The sequence below is a fragment of the Phaethon aethereus genome (genome assembly GCF_964289735.1).
Source record: "Phaethon aethereus genome assembly, chromosome: 21".
In the NCBI taxonomy this organism is placed as follows: Eukaryota; Metazoa; Chordata; class Aves; order Phaethontiformes; family Phaethontidae; genus Phaethon; species Phaethon aethereus.
The window spans coordinates 5,569,217-5,588,562 of NC_138597.1; the positions used below are offsets into that span (position 1 = coordinate 5,569,217).

The following is a 19,346-nucleotide window of genomic DNA, read 5'->3' on the forward strand; positions in this document are numbered from 1 at the left end:
GGATCCCCGTACCAGTACCATCCCAGCACAGTAAACAGACTGCAACTGGGCCCTGTATTCCTGCTCCTTTTCTCTTCCCGTCATCTCTGTCCTCCTTGTTTCTCTCCCTTTCCTTGGTGAGCGTTGCTGTTTGCTGTCTCCTTCTTCACTGGCTGCTTGTAGCGGGGTGTGGTTAGGAAAGGGTTGCGTGGAAATTCCTGCCATGAGCCCCAACCCTTCCACCCCCACACACTAACCTGGGAGAGACCCAGTCGGGCAGCGTGATTCATCTAACGCTGGCTGAGCCCTGGGGCTGCTCGTGGGGAAATGGAAGGCCCCCGGGCAAGGCAGCCAGGCAGCTGGGGGTGGTGGCTGCGGCTTGGTTTGCTGCTTCTTTTTGCACAGCCAAAAGCACAGGGACCTTCTAGGGTGCAGGGGAGATGGCTTTCAGTTGGCTTTAGGCATTGGTGGGACAAGGGCACTGGGGGGAAAGAGGAGGGGAGCACGAATTAATGCTTGACGCATCACTGCCTTCTGTAGTAAGTACAGTAGGGCCAGCTAATGTCATTACACACTGTGTCATGCCATTGTGGGACATCTTCAGTACCACTGCAGGTATGGTGTGGAGTTGGCATGTAATGACCTCACTACGTCCTTCCTGATCTGTTAAGGTGGTGAGAACACATGAGCAGTAGCAGCAGCAGAGGTATGTTTCGGATCTGGAGCTTAGCCACTGCCCCAGATGTTGCTTAGCACTCTTCTGAGCGCAGCTTTGAAGAGTCACTGTCACAACCTAGACCGCTGTTTTTCATCCTTTGGTTTGTTGATCCTAGCTGGTACACAGGCTCCAGGAGTCTCTGGGAAATAATCGGGGAAAGCAAGCCCGTTATCAGGAAATGTGACTTCAGTCTTCAAGGGTCCGGTCCTTCACTGAAAATATTTTAAGATTCAGCAAATCAGAAGCAATTGAAAACCAGCAGCTAAACTTTCCAGTTTTCTCTGCATTACCTAAGCTACTCTCTGGGGCAAGGTCATACAGGCAGAAGACCTGGAGCAAGGTACGGTCTGCATCTTTGTCTTGTTCTTCAGTCTAGAATGGAATCTGCTTTTGGAGGTGGTCATCGTGGAGAGCAAACGTCAGGTCTGCTTTCAGGATTTCAGTGGCTCTAAACTTGGGTGGGAATAAGACAGGGAGAAGAGAATCTCCTAATTTCTTACCCCCTCTCTGGGAAATGTGGGGAAGGTACTGGCTTTTAACTGCTCTCCCTCCCATGCCTTCTGGACATATGGGAACACAGGTGTGCCTGTAGAAATGTGTGAAGACATGAGCGTGCTCATGGCACCTAAATATAGCAGCTGCTCCATGCTCCTGTTAACCTGTCAAATGACTACTCACTCTCCTAGGTTTCGTCAAATCGTAGATATTACTCACCTCCGTGACTAATTCCCTACGGAGGGCCCCTAAAGAGCTTTAGAAAACAAGTCCTCTGTTGCTCTGGGGCACAAAACATTATATCTTTTTTCTGAATTTGGCTGATGAGAGGCAAAACTCCTGTAGATAGACTTAACCTTGAACTGCAGACAGGGAGTCCTCAAACAGGTTTTCTCCATAGCAGCCTGGTGCCCTTACGAGGAGGCGTATGCACCATTTCTTGCAACACTTTGAAACTGTCTACAGGAAAGACCAAAGCTGTTAATTGGAACTGGTGATTTCTGCAGGAGGAAGATGTGATGGAAACATGGCTAGGGTGGGATTTCACTTTCACTTTCACGGACATCTCAAATCCAGATGCTTGCTGGGTAAAACAGAGCTGCTTAAGAGCGCACAAGAGGATCATGCAACCGCAGAGAAGTCTGTGCCTTCTTGGAACTGCAGGGGGGGAATTAGGATTGGCAGAGTGTAATTGGTAAAGCTTGTATTTGGCTGGGATTTTTATTTTAACAGGCCCAGAAAATCACCAAGTAAATAATAAGTCGGGACCTTAAATTTGCTCTCCAGCACCTCTGACAGCAGAGTATACCCAAGTACATTTATTCAAGAAGGAAGAGTGCCACCTATTGAGTCACAAATTTCCCCTCCTTCAGAAGGCTGAGTATAGGTACAATAGTATCCCATCCAGGTACTTTCCGAGCACAGCTCAGCATCATTCACGTGACGGGCAGGAGCCACAGCCTGGGGTGGTATACTCATGCAACAGAAAGCAAAAGTGTATGGACTAAAAACTGTGTGGGTTTTATTTTAGATTTTTACAGATGTGCTGTATTTTAAAGGAGTGAATGTCAGCTGCAAAAGTTGCCATCAGCAAGCTTCCAAATATAGACCCTTTTCTGGAGCAAGTTCTTCGTTTAAAAAACTGAAGAAAAGCTACAAGACTTACAGATAGTTATGGGCAAGTTATGTTAACATGGCTTTATGAACATTAGACTGGTGGATGATTTGGTGGCTTTGGGTGAAAGAAACTACTAGACTTGCTGCAGAATAAGTGTTGGATGTGTGAGCAGGTTTGTTTCTTCGTGCAGCTGTCTTGAAGTCTCTGTCCATGGTTGGAATGTTGCTGGAAGCCACATAAGACCGTGCTGTCTCTCTCAGCAGCTTAGCAGCAGGTTTTTGTTTCCCACCTCAGGGAAATAAACTTCAAACGCCCAAGAGGGGAGATACCAGTTTCCAGATAAAATGTTTCACCTTTAAAAATGTGCCCCCCTCAATTTTGTTCCAATTAATTTTGCATCTAGTTTTCACTCCCATGAGAGATGAAGGTTTTTTCACCTGCTCAGAAAATTCTTCCCTTTGGTATTTCTTTTTTTTTCCTCCCAGCTTCTTGTTTTTTCTTCTTTTGATGAATTATTTACCTCTCTTGGGTTTGGGGTTTTTTTATATTCTCTTCGTGTTTATCTTTAAAACATACACTCCCTACTTCCATTCAGTACTCATCGGAAAGCCACTGTATTTGTCGGTCATTTATTTCCCAATGTTACATTTATATATACAGACGTATTGTAAATCATGCAGTGGCATCTCATGTTGCTCCCAATGTGCTGAGCCAACTAGTTGCGTATTTCTGTGAGTAGTTTTAATTTATCCTTCGGCTTTGTTAGCACACACAATCTAAGTGGAACCCGTGGTGCTAGGTGCTGCACAAGTTGCAGTGAATGATAAGCACTACCCCCGGTGCTTGCAGAACACATATAAGAGGCAATCAGGTAGGCTGCTCGAGTTCAGGATACACAGGCATAGCGTGTTACACACAGTTCTTTACAGGCTGCAAGAGGCATTATCAATTCTTCCTTCAGTTACTCACAGCTAGGTTTCCTTTTCAGGGGTGCACTGGTTACTGAGTGGTGGGAGCACCGGATTTGGAGACAGGACTGTTCTGTTCTAGTTTTGGATCCTCTACCATTTTACTGTGTGACGATGAGCAAGTTGTCCCACCATACTTTCCCTTGGTCTCACCTGCCTAGAAGATGATATAAAAGTACTTCATAGCCAGAACTGTATGCTCTTTTTGCAAAAGTTGCAGACCTTGAAGTGACAGGCTACGGGCAATTGCGAAGTGCTGTTGCTGATATGCTAGAGTTGGACTTTAATGTTCACGCATCCTGTCTGTTGAGCGAGAAGAATGGGATTCACATTGTCATTCCAGGGACTGCACCTTGTGAAGCTGATAATCAGTTCCTTTTTGTTGTCCGTGTCAGAGCTGTTGTGATGCCCACAGCAAGTCATCTGTCTGAAAGTCCATTTTTTTACACAAAGCACCAGAACTCCCTAGCTCTGGTGCTTTGTGTACTGTCTCTGGATTAGGTTCCCTCTCTTCTGGCACAGTTAATCAGCACATGTAATCTGGATTCTGAGTAGGAGTGGGGTATGAGAGCAACTTGATCTTGTAGCACTGACTTCCCTGTTGAGGTGGACTTTCAAATGTGTTCTGGTGACTGCCATATAGCGGCTACTGTGAAGCCCATAAAAGTGCACCATGGAGTGAAACACCTATACCAGTAGGTTGCGGGAGATGCATCTTTGCCCCGACTAGCTTTTGTTGAGGCTGAGTGTCATCCTCAGTCATGACTTAGCTTTTTCTGGTGCTCTCAGCCATGCAGTGTTTTGATGGACTGAGGGCGTATCAGTCCTTAGAAGTGAGAAGAAGAGAGTCATAGCAGCTAAGCAGGAATTTGGTGTGCTTTTAGCCTCATGCCTGATGCTCTCAGACTCTCTTTCCTTTCATTAATTCCACTCAGTGCTGCAGCTGAAGAGCACGTATTAAAACTCCAAGGAGGCATGTCTAGTAGTTGTTCAAAATCAGTTAATTTTTTATTGGATTTGAAGTCAGACTTTATGGGCCAAACCCACCCCTAGAGGTCTGGGAATGTGGAATTGCAGGCAGTCGGGACTTATTTCGGATAATTGACTTTCTCTTCTGTGTCCACCCTCACTCTCAGATTCACCTAAGAAATCTCCCTGTCTTTGCTTCTCTGCAGTGCTAACGCCGAGAGGCCTTTGTCCCTGGCAGCCTCAGCCATCAAGATGTATTAAATTAAACATACACACACATCACAGCCCTGAGGCTATTAACCCCCCATGCACACAAATAATCCGTTGTGGTCCAAGTAGAATAACTTATGTTTGGACCCTGATCTAGTCCAATTCATTTCCACACCTGCGGGAGTGACCTTCAAAACTTGCTCGAGGCTGTGTCTCAAAAGTCGTTTTCTCATTAGTGGAAATGAAATGTATTGTGGAGCTATTGCTCTGTCTCTGCATCTCTGGGGAGACGAGAGCAGAACAACACTTCTAGTCCCTGCCCACAAATCATGCCAGGCCGCCTCACCCCCAGTTGGTTTTCTAGAAGCCCTTCCTCCCTGACTACTCCTCCCTTTCCCTCCACAGTGATGTAGTTACAATTAAAGAAAGTCCTTGCAGCGTGTCCCCAAAGGTTGCGATGAGCAGTGTCTCCCATTGCAAATGCTTTGGGCGCCTGGGCGTGCCGGTGGACAGAGAAGACACCTGCGGTGGCTCACAGCCTCCTGCCACCCCGGGGCGGTCTGCTCTGCTCTCTGTCCCCCTGATCACTTCGTCTGCTTTTGCTTGGCCTTGTGGCTGGCCGGTCCCAGGACTGAATCGGTTTTAAAACAATACAATTTATTCCCATAGTAAACATGCTGTAGAATTGCTTGGTCTGGTACCAGTGTTTACTTCCAGCTGTCATCTCTGTTGGGAGTACTGTTAGAGCGCAAGGGGAAAAGAACCCCAAACCCTCCTGTTGTGCTTCAAGTCCTTGCCATCCATCAGCCAGGGGTCACAGTAACTGCAGATCATATGCTCGGGTCTCAAAAACTGCAGGAAATCAGTCTTTGTTACATGGAAAATAAAGCAGTCTATGGGGAAAATAACCATAAATGTTCATTATTTGTACAGGAAAATCAATTTGTAGGCCAATTGACCAAATAAAGTAATACAATTTGCTGGGAAATCCCCCAGGTGTGGCAGGCAAATCGTGAAGCGGAAATGGAAGCAGCGGTTTTCATAGGTAGTCTGTGGTGGTTTGGGGATGGGAGGGATGTGGGGAAGGGAGACAAAACTTAAAACTACAGAAAAGGGTACCTTTAGCTGTGCAGCCAGTTGAAGGAAAGGTGCTAGTGAAAGGAGAAGGGGAAATGGTCTTTTTCTTGCTTTTATATCACAGAGGGTGATGGAAAGAGGTAACGGTGCCACCATACAGCGTGTGACAGCAAGAAAGGAGCTCTCTTGAAGGGTTGGCAAACTGAGAAGTGGAGCCTCGTGGTATGGCTGGAAGCACGTGTGACCTAGCAGGACGAGCAGGGGAGTGACAGGCACACAACCCTTCTCGCTTCTCCCTCATTGTGTCATCTACCCAGCAAATCGTGGGGAAGCCGTTTCCAATGTGCAGGCTACATGTGTGGAGTAAAATCAGATAATTGCCGCAAAATGACCTTAAGGTACTTCCCTGAGTCTCATGTCAGTGGTAAATGCCATTTACAGTTCAGTGCAGAACTGATTGTTTCTGAAGGATGACACCCAAGTCTAGTGATGGGTACTCTGTGTCTGGACAGCTCTTTGTCACAGGTGCATGTTGACACTGGTCAAGTTAAGAAAGCTAAGGATCAATTTGTCAGTCAGTCTCTTCCAACTACCTAAGACAGATCCTTTGTGCTTCCTTAAGTGGCGGCTGTGTGTGTGCACCTATGAAGGCAGTGAGATTGGGAGGGAGAGGGACATCTTCAGCTGTTTTTTACTCAAAAGGATGCATTTATGACCACAGCACTAGAAGGCCTTGCTAAGGTATTGTAGTCTAGTTCCTATGGTAGTTGAAAAGGGTCCACAGAGCTTCTTTTCCACACTGGATGTGAATATATTGTCCCTTTGGCTCTGGAAGTGCAACAGGCTGCTCCTGGCTCTGCAGCGGCCTCTCTGTATGACTTAGTTCATCGGCTTACATACCTCCATCGCACCTTGCACCACCGTGAAATGGATCTGCTGCTCCTCACCGGCCTCCCAGATGTGTTAAAAGCCCTTAAATAACAAAAGCTTATAAAACGCCTTGTGCTTACCAAAGGAAAATTATTGCATAATGGCAGTATCCCTGTAGAAGATGACAGGCTTATTGGCTCAGGTTTCACTCGCTTTTGGCTCTCTGTGATATGGAAGGGGCTCCAGGGAGGCCATGGCCTCCCTCTTGCGCATGCCGCGGGCGTCAGAGCTTTCGATTTGTAAAAAAGGGTCCTTTCAAAGCCTTGAGTGATGCTGCAGGATACTGTTCAGACAAACTCTGCCAGTCATGCCACATCTGTGAATGAGCTGCACCTCTCTCTGTCTTGTATTGGTATTGATTGTTAAGAGTATGATGTCTACTGGAACACCAGGCATTTTTTTGCAAAAGTGGAACTAATGCCTTAATTAATATCTGTAGTTTTCTTGTTTGCTTTGAATTTTCAAAGCTTGCTTGGCTGTCGGGAGGGTTCAGTCATTCCGAGGAAACTTCGTGGCAAACCTGGCCATTGCTCACTCAGTAAGTGGCAGCTCTGTCAGATTTTTCTGATCTGCTTTTCAGTGCTGCGATCAGACTGGAAACGCTACAGTATGTGGATCTTTTTATACCTTTACCGATCTGAATGATCTCTTGTGCAGGTGTTAACCGAAGGCTTGAGCTCAAGGTTCTTCAAGAGGCATGTCTACCATCCAGGGAGGGTGGTGCTGCGCTGCTGGGTGGTCCTGTCGTGGAGGCAGATGTGGCTGATTTTTGGCACCAGTCTCCCCTGGGGAATACTAGGATGTAACGTAAAGCTCTGGTTACTCTGTCTCCGCTGTGTGGAGCAGCTGCTGTTTCTCTGCTCTTGCCAGTTTGGTTGCTCCAGTTTTGAGGGAAACTGCTGGGAAATAAATTTTTTTTAAAGCTGAGAAAAATTGCCCTCCGGTTAGTTTCCATCTCCTTCTGCCCATGACAAGAGTGGTCCAGATGTGGGGATGGACAGGAGGCTTTTCTTGGGTCAGTCTAACACCAGGGTGTTTTAGGTGAGTATGGCTGGGATCAGGAACTGACAGTCTGGGAGTTCCACTGATGCCCCTAGGAGCTTATGTTTTCAGCGTCACCAGTGATCATGGAGCACTTCAAAATTTGGGAAGCCCAGCCTTTAGGATGGTGTTGAACCTGATTTTTCCAAAGGAACTAGCTGTAGCTCTCAGTAACTACAGCAACAGCAAAATTTTCTTCCATATGGACAGCTAAAGGAAAGGAGGAACTGACTCTCAACAAATCCAGGTCTGTCTGTCCTGTTAAGTGAAGATAATAATTATTGAATTTTGTAAAACACACCAAACTGTTTAGATAAAGCCTGGTTTTGTTTCTATTACAGCAACAACATGCATTTTGGGAGGGACTGTTTAATATTTGTTTGATCTCTGTGAAAGTTGCTCTTTATGACAGTGAAGACTTCTCAAAAGAGAAAAAAAAAGCTCAAAGCAGAAATTGAGGCAGAAATTTCACTCTACCCAATGAAAAGCTACAGTGGCTGGTCGTCATTCTTGTAGGACTTGAACAAAGTCTCCTTTTGGCTGAGCAGACTATAAGCCACACTTGGAAATCTTAAGGATCTCAAAGAAATGCTTTAAGCATGTGTCTCCAGAGCGGAATAAAAACATAAACCCCAGTCAAATTCCTGTTGATGAAATATTTCAGACTCACTGGGAAAGGCTGTGTTCTCTTGGACCTGATGTAATGAAACTTTGGAGTGAAGCATTAATACCTTAATGACGGACATAACGGGGGAATGACGGACAGCTATTTTGTTCTCTTGTCTTTCTGTTACTCGAAAGGTACAGCAGTGAGGTGCGTGAAAAGAAGGGAAAATGTCTGAAAGCATCCATGCCCTTTTGCTCCTTGTCTCTTCACCAGAGAAGAGGAGCAGGAAAGGAAAGACAAAGGAGAAAAATATGTAAGTTTTGCTTTTATTTAGGAGATAGCCTCAGTGTACCATATCCTTAGCTCGTGTAAGTTGGCTTTTACTGCATTAATACTGACTTACATTGCCTGAGGACCTGGCTTCACATCTCTGCTTCCTTCTTTGCAACCTCAGACTGAAACGGACAAAGTTATTTGATGTGGAACAGACATAGAAAACAAAGACTAGGCCACTTCTCAGCCTTCCTCCAAAGATTTTTTGAAAACAGGTAGCTCCAAAGGACTGATAGATCTTCTATCGTAAGAGTTACCCCCCTTCAAAGACTGGAAATTCCAGTTGGCTTTTCCAGAAAAGCATAGCTCTCACTCTATTAACAAATTATCCTTTAGGCTTTATAACTCACTTGGAGATAATAAATGGGAAATGTTCCCTTCTGTTCACAGATCTTGTTCATCTGTTTCTTTAGGGCTTCAGGAAATAATGTTGTTAATATTGATGGGAAGAGCTGCAGCTTCCCTTTCGTGTAACTTTCTTTTGGTTTAAAACATAGATATTTTCTCCAATTATAGTAGTACCTACAGCCCTGGTTCTATGCACGGCCTCAGACTCAACACGTCATTCTCTGCTCCAAGGAGCTTACAATATAAACAGTATAGAGAAACAGGTACAAAGGGGAGAAGGTGTTACGAATGGCTTTTTATAGCAGGGAGACTGAGCATAGTGGGGTCAAGTGAGTTGCCTGGGATCACACAGGGAAATTGTGGTTAAGAATAATTTTCTTCTTTGATGTACTTTCCCTCTCTCTCACTTGCAAAAGATAAAATACCCTAAAAATGGGCCTCTACTGTCTATACTGGAATTGATAGGATTGATAGCTTCTGTATAAACCAGTTGATGGCAACTCAGAATTGTTGATGAGGAGTCGCCAAGTGTAGACCTGGAGAGCCTGCCTGCGTACAGTTGTTCCCAGAATCTGTTGTCCCTGTGGCTACAGCTCTTAAACCTATCTGGCTGTGCCGAATTGCCGCCGAAGTTTGCCTCTAGTCATTGCCAGAAATTGTAAACCAGTCTCATGGGACTCTGATGAAGAGTGTGACACAGGCCCCAAAACCTGGAAGAGTCTTCGTGGTTTGTACCGCCTTGATTTTTCGCCTGCCCGTTGCTGTCTGTTCCTTCCGCTCCCTCTGTACTTCGGGCCATCCCTCCTGTGCTGGAACAGCTTCCAGTGTAACATCGGTGTCACTGGAAAGAGATGATAAATAATAAACCTATTAGTGGTCAGGCCAAAGGGCTGGACTGCAGCTGACAGGGAGGCAGAAAAATAGATGCGGCGTAAGGCTACTGACTGTTGTTTCATTAATTTGTTCATTACTGACACTGGAGCAGGAGGTGCGATGAGAGGCTGGGCAGCTTCTGCCTCTGACCTCGGTTTTGACGGAGAAGCTCATGAGCGCAGGGCAGCAGGACTGCGCCCGTAACGGATTTACGGCTGAAACAAGTGGGCCTGGTGGCAGTTCGGCCTGGAACGCCTAATGAAGGCCCAGGGGAGCGTGGAGGATTATCTTGGAAGGCAACGGACCCTTCCTTAGGTGTTTACACTAATCACAGCTGAAGGTAAATGCAAACTCTGTCAGCCATGCTGCAGGGATAGGTGTGGGCTCCGTGGCTGTGTAGTTTCCCTAATTAAAGCCATTTGACTAGGCTTATTATTTGAAAAATTATTTGAAAAATTCCAGGCTCTCAGAACCTCCCTTTCCTTTTCCCTATCTTTATTATCAATAAAAAGAGAGAAAATACTGTCTGGACTTGAGGATTTCCTTCACATATGGAAAAGATTTAGCATTCTTCATCTCCCAGCACTGGCAGCGCACAAATCTCCCCTCTTACCTCCCCCCAGCATTCCCTGTCTGCTCCCTGTATTTCCCAGGTCTACGTATACAGAAAGAATGCATGTGCGGTTGCTTCTGCAGGGATTTTTTTTTATCCGATAGAAATTATTTTTGAAAGTTGAATCACAGGCACGTGAATCATATTGCAAACAGCTTTGATATTTTTATCAGTGTGCAAACTCTTTGTGGATTTGCATTTCTGCGCTTTTTTTCTGGTACTGATTTGGATGCTGGAGAAGCGGTGTCCGTAGGGACTGCACCTGCTCATCTTCTTGGGTCAATTCCCAATGGGATCGGATGTCCAGAGTTTGGCTGGCGGTTAACTGGTGGACTGGCAAAAGCTTTGCTTTCATGTGCCTTTTTTTTTTTTTTTCCATGGAGCTTTTTGCCTTGCAGCTCTCATAGCAGAGTCCTTTCCATTGCTGGGATCAATTAAACGCTCACCAGGGACGCTCTCTGCGAGGAATCTTTCCTTTTCTGGCTGACTTTGAATGTCACACCAGGGCGTTCAGCTGTTTTGACCTTGTTGCAGTAGCTCCCAGGGCAGGAAACCTTTCCTAACCCTCCCTTCCTGTCGCTCCCCCAAGTCCTATGCTCTCCAGCCCCATCATTCCATCGGCAGGCTCTCCCAGGGCTCTTATGCAATAGCTCGGCTTTTGGTATTCTTGGCTGGGAGAACACGGCTCCAGGGGAGAGCTATGAGGGGGTTGGATGGGTGGGGGGAGAAAGATTTTATTTTGTAACTCTACTGACCTTGCTTAGCTGCACAGAGTGGAATTTTCCCCCGCTCTCTGGAAGGGAAGAAATATCGTCACTGTTCTCTTTTCCATCTTTCTGGTGGTCCCTTGCTTTCATGACCGAACGATTGGGCTTCCAGGCTTCTCCGTTCAGGTAACCTATCACTGTTCCCAAGTTTTTGGGTTTTTTAACTTGTAGTTGCACCTCTAGACTCGGTTAATCGGTAACTTCAATTTGTGTGTTGGTACCCATCTGATTTTTCCTGGGGAAAGGAAATATGCCTGTCTGTGATTTTTAAAAACAAAGCAACCCCCTACCCAGCCAATGCTTTGAGAGGCAATGAAAGCAATTAATGGTGTCAAAAGACCCTAGGAGGGTGAAGTGGTGAGTGACTGAGGGCTGGGCTGACGCAGGAACGGCTGAGTGGGTAGCTGAATGTATCTGGGGAATAGAGGGTTATTGACTCAAAGTCCAGCTGTGTGTCATTAGCTGGTATCATAACCCACGGAATTAATCTTTAACAATATATAAAGGGAAGGGAGTCCTAATATATGAGGCAGTTTTCCAGTGCCCTCAACACTCACCCTTGCAAAAGCTTCGGAGAATTGCAGGAATGGTTTACTTTCTAGCTTCACTAATTAAAGGGAGGATAAGTGATGTTCTGTTCTCTGCGTCCCCCGTCTCTCTATGCAGGGTGGGGGAAATCCTTGTGTTATGAAAGGAAGGTGCAAGCGCTGAAGAGGTTTCCTCTGAGCTGAGCCAGCGTTTCTCCTGAAAGCAAACATCTTTGACTCCTCTCAGGCACCGAAGAGGTGGCTGGAGGGTTTGTTGCGGGGTAGGGGAGAGCGCCTGTGCAGTGGCTCGGCAGCAGCGTTTTGGCTGGCTGGCTGTATTTCACCCACAGACGTTCGTGTTGAGAACAGGTCATCGGTGGGGATCCTACGTGTCCCCTGCTCAGGGGTGTAATCTGTTCCTTATACCACCTTCTGTCTGTACCCCCCGGGGCGAGGAGCTGGCGGGCAGGCAACCTGGCTTTGCTGGACTGAACTATAAGACATATTTACCGTTACGTATACTTCATCCTTTTGCTGGGGGTACCACACCTGTGCTAGCAGCTGTTGGCTCTGCAGCTATAGAAAATGCTCCTTCTGACCCACTGGCCAAAACAGTCCTACCAGTTTAAGCCAGCCAGCTGGCAAAGCACACCTTCCCCCTTTCCTTTCTGTGTGTGAAAATGGAGTTATTTAACAGGGGGGACTTAGAGTCCCAAGAAGCCCGGTGCTCCGGCAATAGGTGACCATCGATGGGGTTGTTTTCCCAAGCATCAGACATCCCAATGAATATCAACGAATTGGGAGGCAGTTTTCTTTTTAAAATATTCAAACCTTCTTCTAGGGTTCATGGTTCAACATCAGCATCCCGTTAATGTATGAGATCCCTCTGTATTGATGCCGTCACACAAACACAAGCTTTTAAAATGTGAGATAATGAGGCTTGCATCAAATTATCTATATATCCTAATGTATGTCCCCATATATAGTGGTGCCACTGCAGTCTCTGGGTGTATTCTTGCACATAACACCACTCTTATAAAGTGCATACTTTACTGCCTGCCACTGTGTGCCAAGTGATGATAACCGTGAATCTGAGTAACTGCAGGTATCTCAATGTACTGCTCAGCTCTGGAGGTGCATTCCTGTTCTGTAAGCTGTCTGTACAACTGGCAAAGGACCTTAGCAAAAGCCACGATTCCTTGGTTGGAATGCTTCTCAAAAATGAATGGGTTTTATCTGCAGCTTGGACCAGGGCCCTTTCAAGTCGATGGAAAGACAATTGATCGTAGCAGGTTCTGGACCGGGCTTCTGGCTACCTTTGTGCTTAATTTAAAAGTAATGTGTATCTACTGGTGAATGCCTCTAAACAGATTAGGAAAGTGCAATTGATTCAAAACCGACTATAGATGAACATAAAAGGCAAAATTGATTGGCTCAGTCTATTTTAATTTTCTGGGAATGGAGAAATGTAATAAATAAATAAATAAATAGCCCCAAATCTAATGGCAAAAATACAAAGTACAAAGTAAGCACAACTTTAAAAAGTGCATTGCTAGTGCTGGAATGCAGGTGTTTACAAGGGCACTGGAACCGCCGTGGCCTTGCTTTTGATGTTGTCCATGTCTGGCCCCTGGTCAGAAAAAAATGTAGTGCAGGTCGTCTGTGACCAGAGCTTGCTGCAGATGCAGATTCTCTTTTCCATTCGTGTTGGTTCGTTTGCCTTTTAAGGGAAGAAGCTCTCTGTGTGTTGGGTGATACCTATATAGCTACACGTATACGTATTTGTATGTTACATATTTAGGCATATATATGTATGTATTTTTTATATATATGTATTTATATGTTTAGGCATATGTATGTGTGTACTGAGAGGTGTATATATATGCAGCAGCTTTAGGTGTAAGGATGCAATTTACAGAAAGGCAAAGAATAAGCATTCTGAGGAGCAGGGGAAAGGGGGAACCTGTGTGCCTGGTCTGGTGGGCTGTTTCTCTAGGTTTAGTGCCTCCCTTTTTGCTGCACTCTCACTCTTGTTAGGGCTGATGGGTCCCTGGGCAGTCACTGAGACCTGGTAACTGCTCGAAGGTACCATAATGGCCATAAAATGATTTTTAGTATCTGATCAGTGCTGTTCTCTTTAGCCTGTGAAGTCACAGCAGAGGGTGAATTGCAATTATTTTGAAGCGGAAATTTATACACCCTCCCTCCCCTCCCCCTTTAATTGTTATGATAAATTGCGACTTCAGAAAAAATATACAAGGCTTTGGCATGATAAAGCTTATGCTGGTATCAAGTCCTAGCTTTTCAGCATGACAGAAATCTGGTGCAAATACTGCCCTCCTTCCTATTCCTTTCCTTCCTCTCACTTTTCCCTTTCTCCCCTCTTCTTTTCTCTACTGTCCTTTTGACACTGTGCAAGCTAGAGTTACCGAGATGGCATCAGACAGAGGGTAAGCGCTGCGCACATCCTCTGTATGCACTGGGGCAGGAAAGGGAGCAGGGGTGTAAATGCACCTAATCTGCGAGAAGTATTTAAGGGTAGAAGTCGGTCATTTTATATCGCGTGTTCCTCCAGGGAACAGGCAGTGAGAAACCTCTTTGCAAAGGGCCGTGTGAGTGGATCTCTACTACTGCGCAGCAGGGGACCCCTCGGGGGCGAGGGAAGGCATTTGCTGTTTGTTGCATAGATGCGGTTGGCCCCTCGCACCATAGCAATTCACCTTGTGCAGGTGGGTCTCTGAGAGCCCCCAGCAATATTCACAGTAAGGATATTCTCCTGTTTCTGAGTCTGGGCATTTGGACTCACTACAAAGCCTGTGCAGCTTGGGATACTCAGAGATGCGGGAGCATTCACCTCGTTGCTGTCCAAGGGTGCATTTTTCTTCTTCACGTCTCTCTCAAGAAGTGTGTGTCTTTTTCCTTGTATACACGCGTTTGCCCATTTTTAAGCCAGTTTGGCCCACTTCTCTCCTCTCCCTTGGGTGTCTGCTGTTCAGAGACAGCTGTGTTCTTGGCTTGGAAGCTCTTCGGAATGGGAAAGCTAATGTGCCTCCTTGGGGTGATGCCTTCCAGATGGATTTAGCTAATTATCACAACGATTAGGGCTCCCCATAATGACCACAACTGGAATTTATTGAAAGAGGTAAACAAGAAGTTTTTGTTTTGTATTTGTGGAAAGTTCTTAATTTGTTTAATGAAAAAAACATGGGCTCTTCTATCACTTAGTCTTGCTCTGTTCTCCCCTGCAGAGAGCCTGACTGGCTGGCTTTCCCAGGACGTTTTCATTTTGCCAGGTTTATTTGGAAAGCTGGAGTCGATGTTTCAGAGAAACTGTTATTAGTTAAATGTTACCCTGCACTTATTCGACCTGTTTCACACACCTTTCTTCCTTTTGTTCCAGTCCTTGCTAAAAACATGGTTCTTTTCTATGACTTGTCCTGTTGAAGGAAGTATGCCTACATACCTGGACAAAGAATGTGCACGAAACTCTGCTTCGCTTCCCCTCGCTGTGGTTCTCTTCTGAGTTTCATGATTTTGCCAGAATTTTAAATTCTGTGGGGCAATGACGTTACGGTATCCCTGGGTTTCCAGTGTACATCTTCCACTATAAGTGCTCGTATTACGGCTCTTGGTCCATCACAGATTGAGCCAAACACCCCAAGTGCTGGAAATATGTTCTATCCCAGTGAGAGCTAAAACCTCAACACACTCTAGCTTAGGCTGCACTAGGCTCGTATCTTCTTGTGGATCAGGCACAAAGGGTGCAGGGACAGAGTAATCTGTAATACATTCTCACTACTTGCAGAAGATAGGAGGTTGGGACCAGGGTCATGTTGTGCTAGGTTCTGTACACAGATACACATGCAGTGAAAAAGCAGCTTTTGCCTCCTGGGAATTTTCCTCCTGTTTATTTGTGTCTTGTCAGAAGTGAATTGTTGAGGGAACTACACTGCCAGGACCACCTAGGAAAAGTCTGCACAAGGCAAGACCTGCTGGATTCATCTGAACATGCAAATGAACAGTGAAAAGTAGCCTCAGTAATTCAAGTTGAGGTTGATGTGGACTGTTTGCTGGTGTGAGAGGCAATCCTGCTGCTGGCTGGCATAGGCAGTTTTCCCTTTGCAGTCAAAAGTGTTCTGGATTATCTGGATCATGTCTTCCCTGGGCTACTGGCAGAGTTTAATTTCACCTATTCTGCTATGTTAACGTGCAACATTTGGTAGGGCATATTCTGGAGAGAGATTGGTGCCTAATTCTGCTGCCATCTTCCTTTTCTGTTGGCGTGGATGAGACACGAGCTAGGAATGAAGAGATGGGGGAAGGCTGGAAGTGCATGACTTGAATATTAGAGCTGGAAGAACTAGATATAGATATGCCTCTGCTCAGAAGTCTTTTGCAAAGCGAGCATAGCCTTTGTGCACCCGACATACCAGTCTGAAACCTGCAGTGACTAGCAGCATTGCCTTCACAGGGCAGCCATTTGAGAGGGGCTGCTTGGTTCTGGGTTGCCTAACCAAATTCTTGTTTTCTTCTCTTTCCCTCCTGCCCTTTCCCATTCCAACTAATTCCATCCTGTGCCAGAACCGGGGTCGCCTGGCAGAGAAGAGGACGATCCCCTTACCTCCAACCAGGATCCCGAAGAAAGAGCTGACCTCAATTTTCTCGCATAGTGACGACAGTGAAGAGAGTGATAAGAGCAATGGTCAACACCCTGAAGTGAAACAGGAGGAGGATCTCCATATCAGTATCATGAAAAGAAGGTACTTTCCTGACGAGGGGTGCTGCATTGCAAGAGCAAAGACAGAGAAAACTGGACAGCGGGTGACCAGCCTTTGGGCCAGTACTGCCCAGGCTGCCCAGTGGAGTCACCTCCAGGGCCTGAAATTAAAGTGCAAGTGTCACATTATAGCTCAGAAAGAGTCATTGGGTCCTCTTTTCTACTTCCTCGCTGCTGTGTGGGGAGAGTAGGGCTCTGTGGGGTCTCGCACCAAGGGCCTTGTGTTTGCACTAAAGGGGTCTGTATTTGCAGACTGTAAATTGTGTTTCACCCTCTGTCCAGCATTCTGTATCTTTGTGCCTGGTGAGGACAACGAATTGCATGACGAAGAAGTCATCTGTGGGCCTTTTACATAGCTGTCTGAAAACACACAGAGGTGTATGGGTCCCAAGTCCTGCCTGTTGCTTTCAATTGTCCCCAAATTCTGATGTAATATAAATGGGATAATTTAAAGTCGGGGAACAAAGTTTGGGAAGGAGGTAGCAGCAACGGTTGTTATATGTTCTTGATTACAAGTGTCAAAAAGCATAGCTGTATCTCACTGATCCCAAGTGCCTCTGTAGTCTAAAAGTAGAAGTAATGGAGTTGCAGTAGGCAAAGAGTCACTCAGATACTGGGGCTTATCTCAATATTTATATATTTTGATTGTGTCTTTTTCAGTACTGTACACATTCATCCTGGAGTCATGCAGGGCTTAAGGAAGGGGAGAAGGGATTGTCTTGAGTTACATTCTGGTTACTGTCACTTGAGCTCTCATGTAAGGTCTCAGCGCCCATAATAAGTCAGCTGCAAAATTTTGGGTTCTCTCATCCGTCTGAAAAAATGTGATGTTTAGAAGACCTGTAACTACAGGAAAATAAATACCTAAAGGCATTGTGTCTCAGCCTCCCATGCATATCATTGCAACTCATCTTGATTGTCGTTTTCCTCTGATGCATAAAATCACTCCGTTTCTAAGACAAGCCCTATAAAAACAGAGGGGTGGAAACCGAAGGCATGTAATTGCTTTTGTTATGTTTTATGTGTTTCTTGCTCCTGAGTAGATACGCTATTTCCCGCCTTGCCTTCCAGCAGATGCTGGTACATTCAGCAACTGAGAGCTTGAAAGTAGGGAGACAAAACTGTAACCAGCTCTCCTCATAAAACCCGCCTGTAATTAAAGTCTGGGTTTATCATTGCAGCTGTCCAAGGGTTATCGCTTGGAAATGAAAAGGTGTTTGGGGAATGCGTCTGCACCGTGCATGCGCACGGGAGCCACAGAGGAGAGGGAACCTTCCTAATCAGTTTTGGTAAACTGCCCTTCTTCTCCTGTCCCCTTTAATTATGCTTTTAATTCTGCAAAATTACAGTGCTAGATTGTCTCATTAGGAGGGAAAGCAACATGATAACTATATAATTGATATGCTGGGCCCCCCAAATATAAAGTGCTCTTATCTTAAATCTTTAATTACCATAATTGCTTTGCCTTGTTTATTAGGGTATGAAGAAAAAAATACTTCAATAGTTATTAGCCAGTGGTCCGCCAGCTTACAATTTCTGTGCTCTTCAGTACTTTTCAATCAGTTTGTCTGAAGGTCTCTTGTTTAAGCTTTGTCTTGATTTCTTAGAGGAGTGTATGATTCTTACCAGGTAGGTTAAACTTTCATCGCTTTTCTACTGTTGTTCTCCTTTTCATTTTCCTGGTAGCTCTGATACAGGGTGTGTGGGAAAAGCTAGAATAGCCAGGGCAAACAGGGGCCAGGCAGCACTCTGATGAGTGCAATAATAGCAGGAAAAAAGAGCACGTAATTCAGTGCTTGGTGCCCAGGCAGGGAGCATCTACTGCTCAAATCCCTCAGCATTTCCAAGCATTTTGTCCCTTGCAAATGGGTCCCCCAGCCCTCCTGTCCCAAAAAGGGGGAGGACTGGCCATGGCCACCTGCTCAAGAGCAATGAACGGAAAGCGACCTGACCCCACTCTTGCACGGCCTTGCTGGCGGGAGCGGGCTCGGGCTCTGTTCCCAGTGTCATTAGCAGCCCAGGGCCCGGGGTGGAAGGTGTGATGGGGCTGGCTCCAGAGACAGCAGCAGCATCATAAAGGCTAGACAGCTCGCAGACATGACAGCTGGGGCCCGGCAGAGCCAGTGCCCCATCTGCTTTCTGGTTTTAATTCACCTGTTGTATCCTCCCCGATTGGTGATGGATTGGGCTGAGGTTTTATTGTCTCCCACCGAGAGGAAGAAATAGGTTAAACTGCGGTAGTAGGAAAACAAGGTCAGGGCCTGAGCAAACCTGTGTTTTCCTCTTGTACCCCTGGATGGCCCTCGTGCACACCTGCATGCACTTACATTGTAAAGACTTGCATTATTGCTTTGAACATTGTTGCCTTTTATTTTTTTTCCTATTCCCAGTTTCCTTTATATTGACTGTTTCCTTCCATTGTTGGCACAAGGGAATGCTTACTCTACTTTGAGGTCTGGACATCGGTGAAGAAAAGACTAGGGATTAGGATAGGAGAAGGAAGCTTAGTTTCCTGGCTAGTCCCTCACACTAGGCTTTGACAGTGATTTCCTCTGTGATCTTAGGCAATTGCCCATGGTGATGTCCTTCAGAGGGGGTCTGAGGCAGAGGAAACCTATCTCATGATGTTCTTGCAGTCCTAGAAAGGAGCAGAGACCTGTAACTATCGCTGAAGTTAGTGCATTTCAGCGCGTGCCAACTTATTTCACAACCAAGTCCTTGGAAACTGTGTCACTTTGCTGTCTTGCGCATAGGTAATTAAGGAAACCAAGCCTTACAGTGAAGTGAGCTTGGCTCATCTGCTTTGAAATCCAGGTGACCCAAGCTTAAAGGTGAATGTTTTCATCTTGTAGTGAGACCCCTTGAGCCCTCTTTAGCCTGCTTTAGGGTGTGCTAAGTAGCCTTTGTGTTACGCCTCCTGTCTGGAAGACAGAGGGCTTAAAATCGTGTCTCATATAACCAGAAGCATCTGCTGAGCTTGATACCGGAGCTTGATAC

The 19,346-nt window shown here is 45.9% G+C and overlaps 1 protein-coding gene across 1 annotated transcript in view; it reads left to right on the plus strand.

Moving 5' to 3' along the window:
• SAMD11 (sterile alpha motif domain containing 11) overlaps positions 1-19,346 on the plus strand; it is a gene marked incomplete at its 3' end in the record, with an annotated part of 125,080 nt that overhangs the window by 22,287 nt on the left and 83,447 nt on the right. Inside the window, exon 3 of the mRNA XM_082009342.1 lies at positions 16,154-16,332. Within this exon, the coding sequence (XP_081865468.1) occupies positions 16,154-16,332 (179 nt within the window). The remainder of the gene's footprint in view (positions 1-16,153; positions 16,333-19,346) is intronic.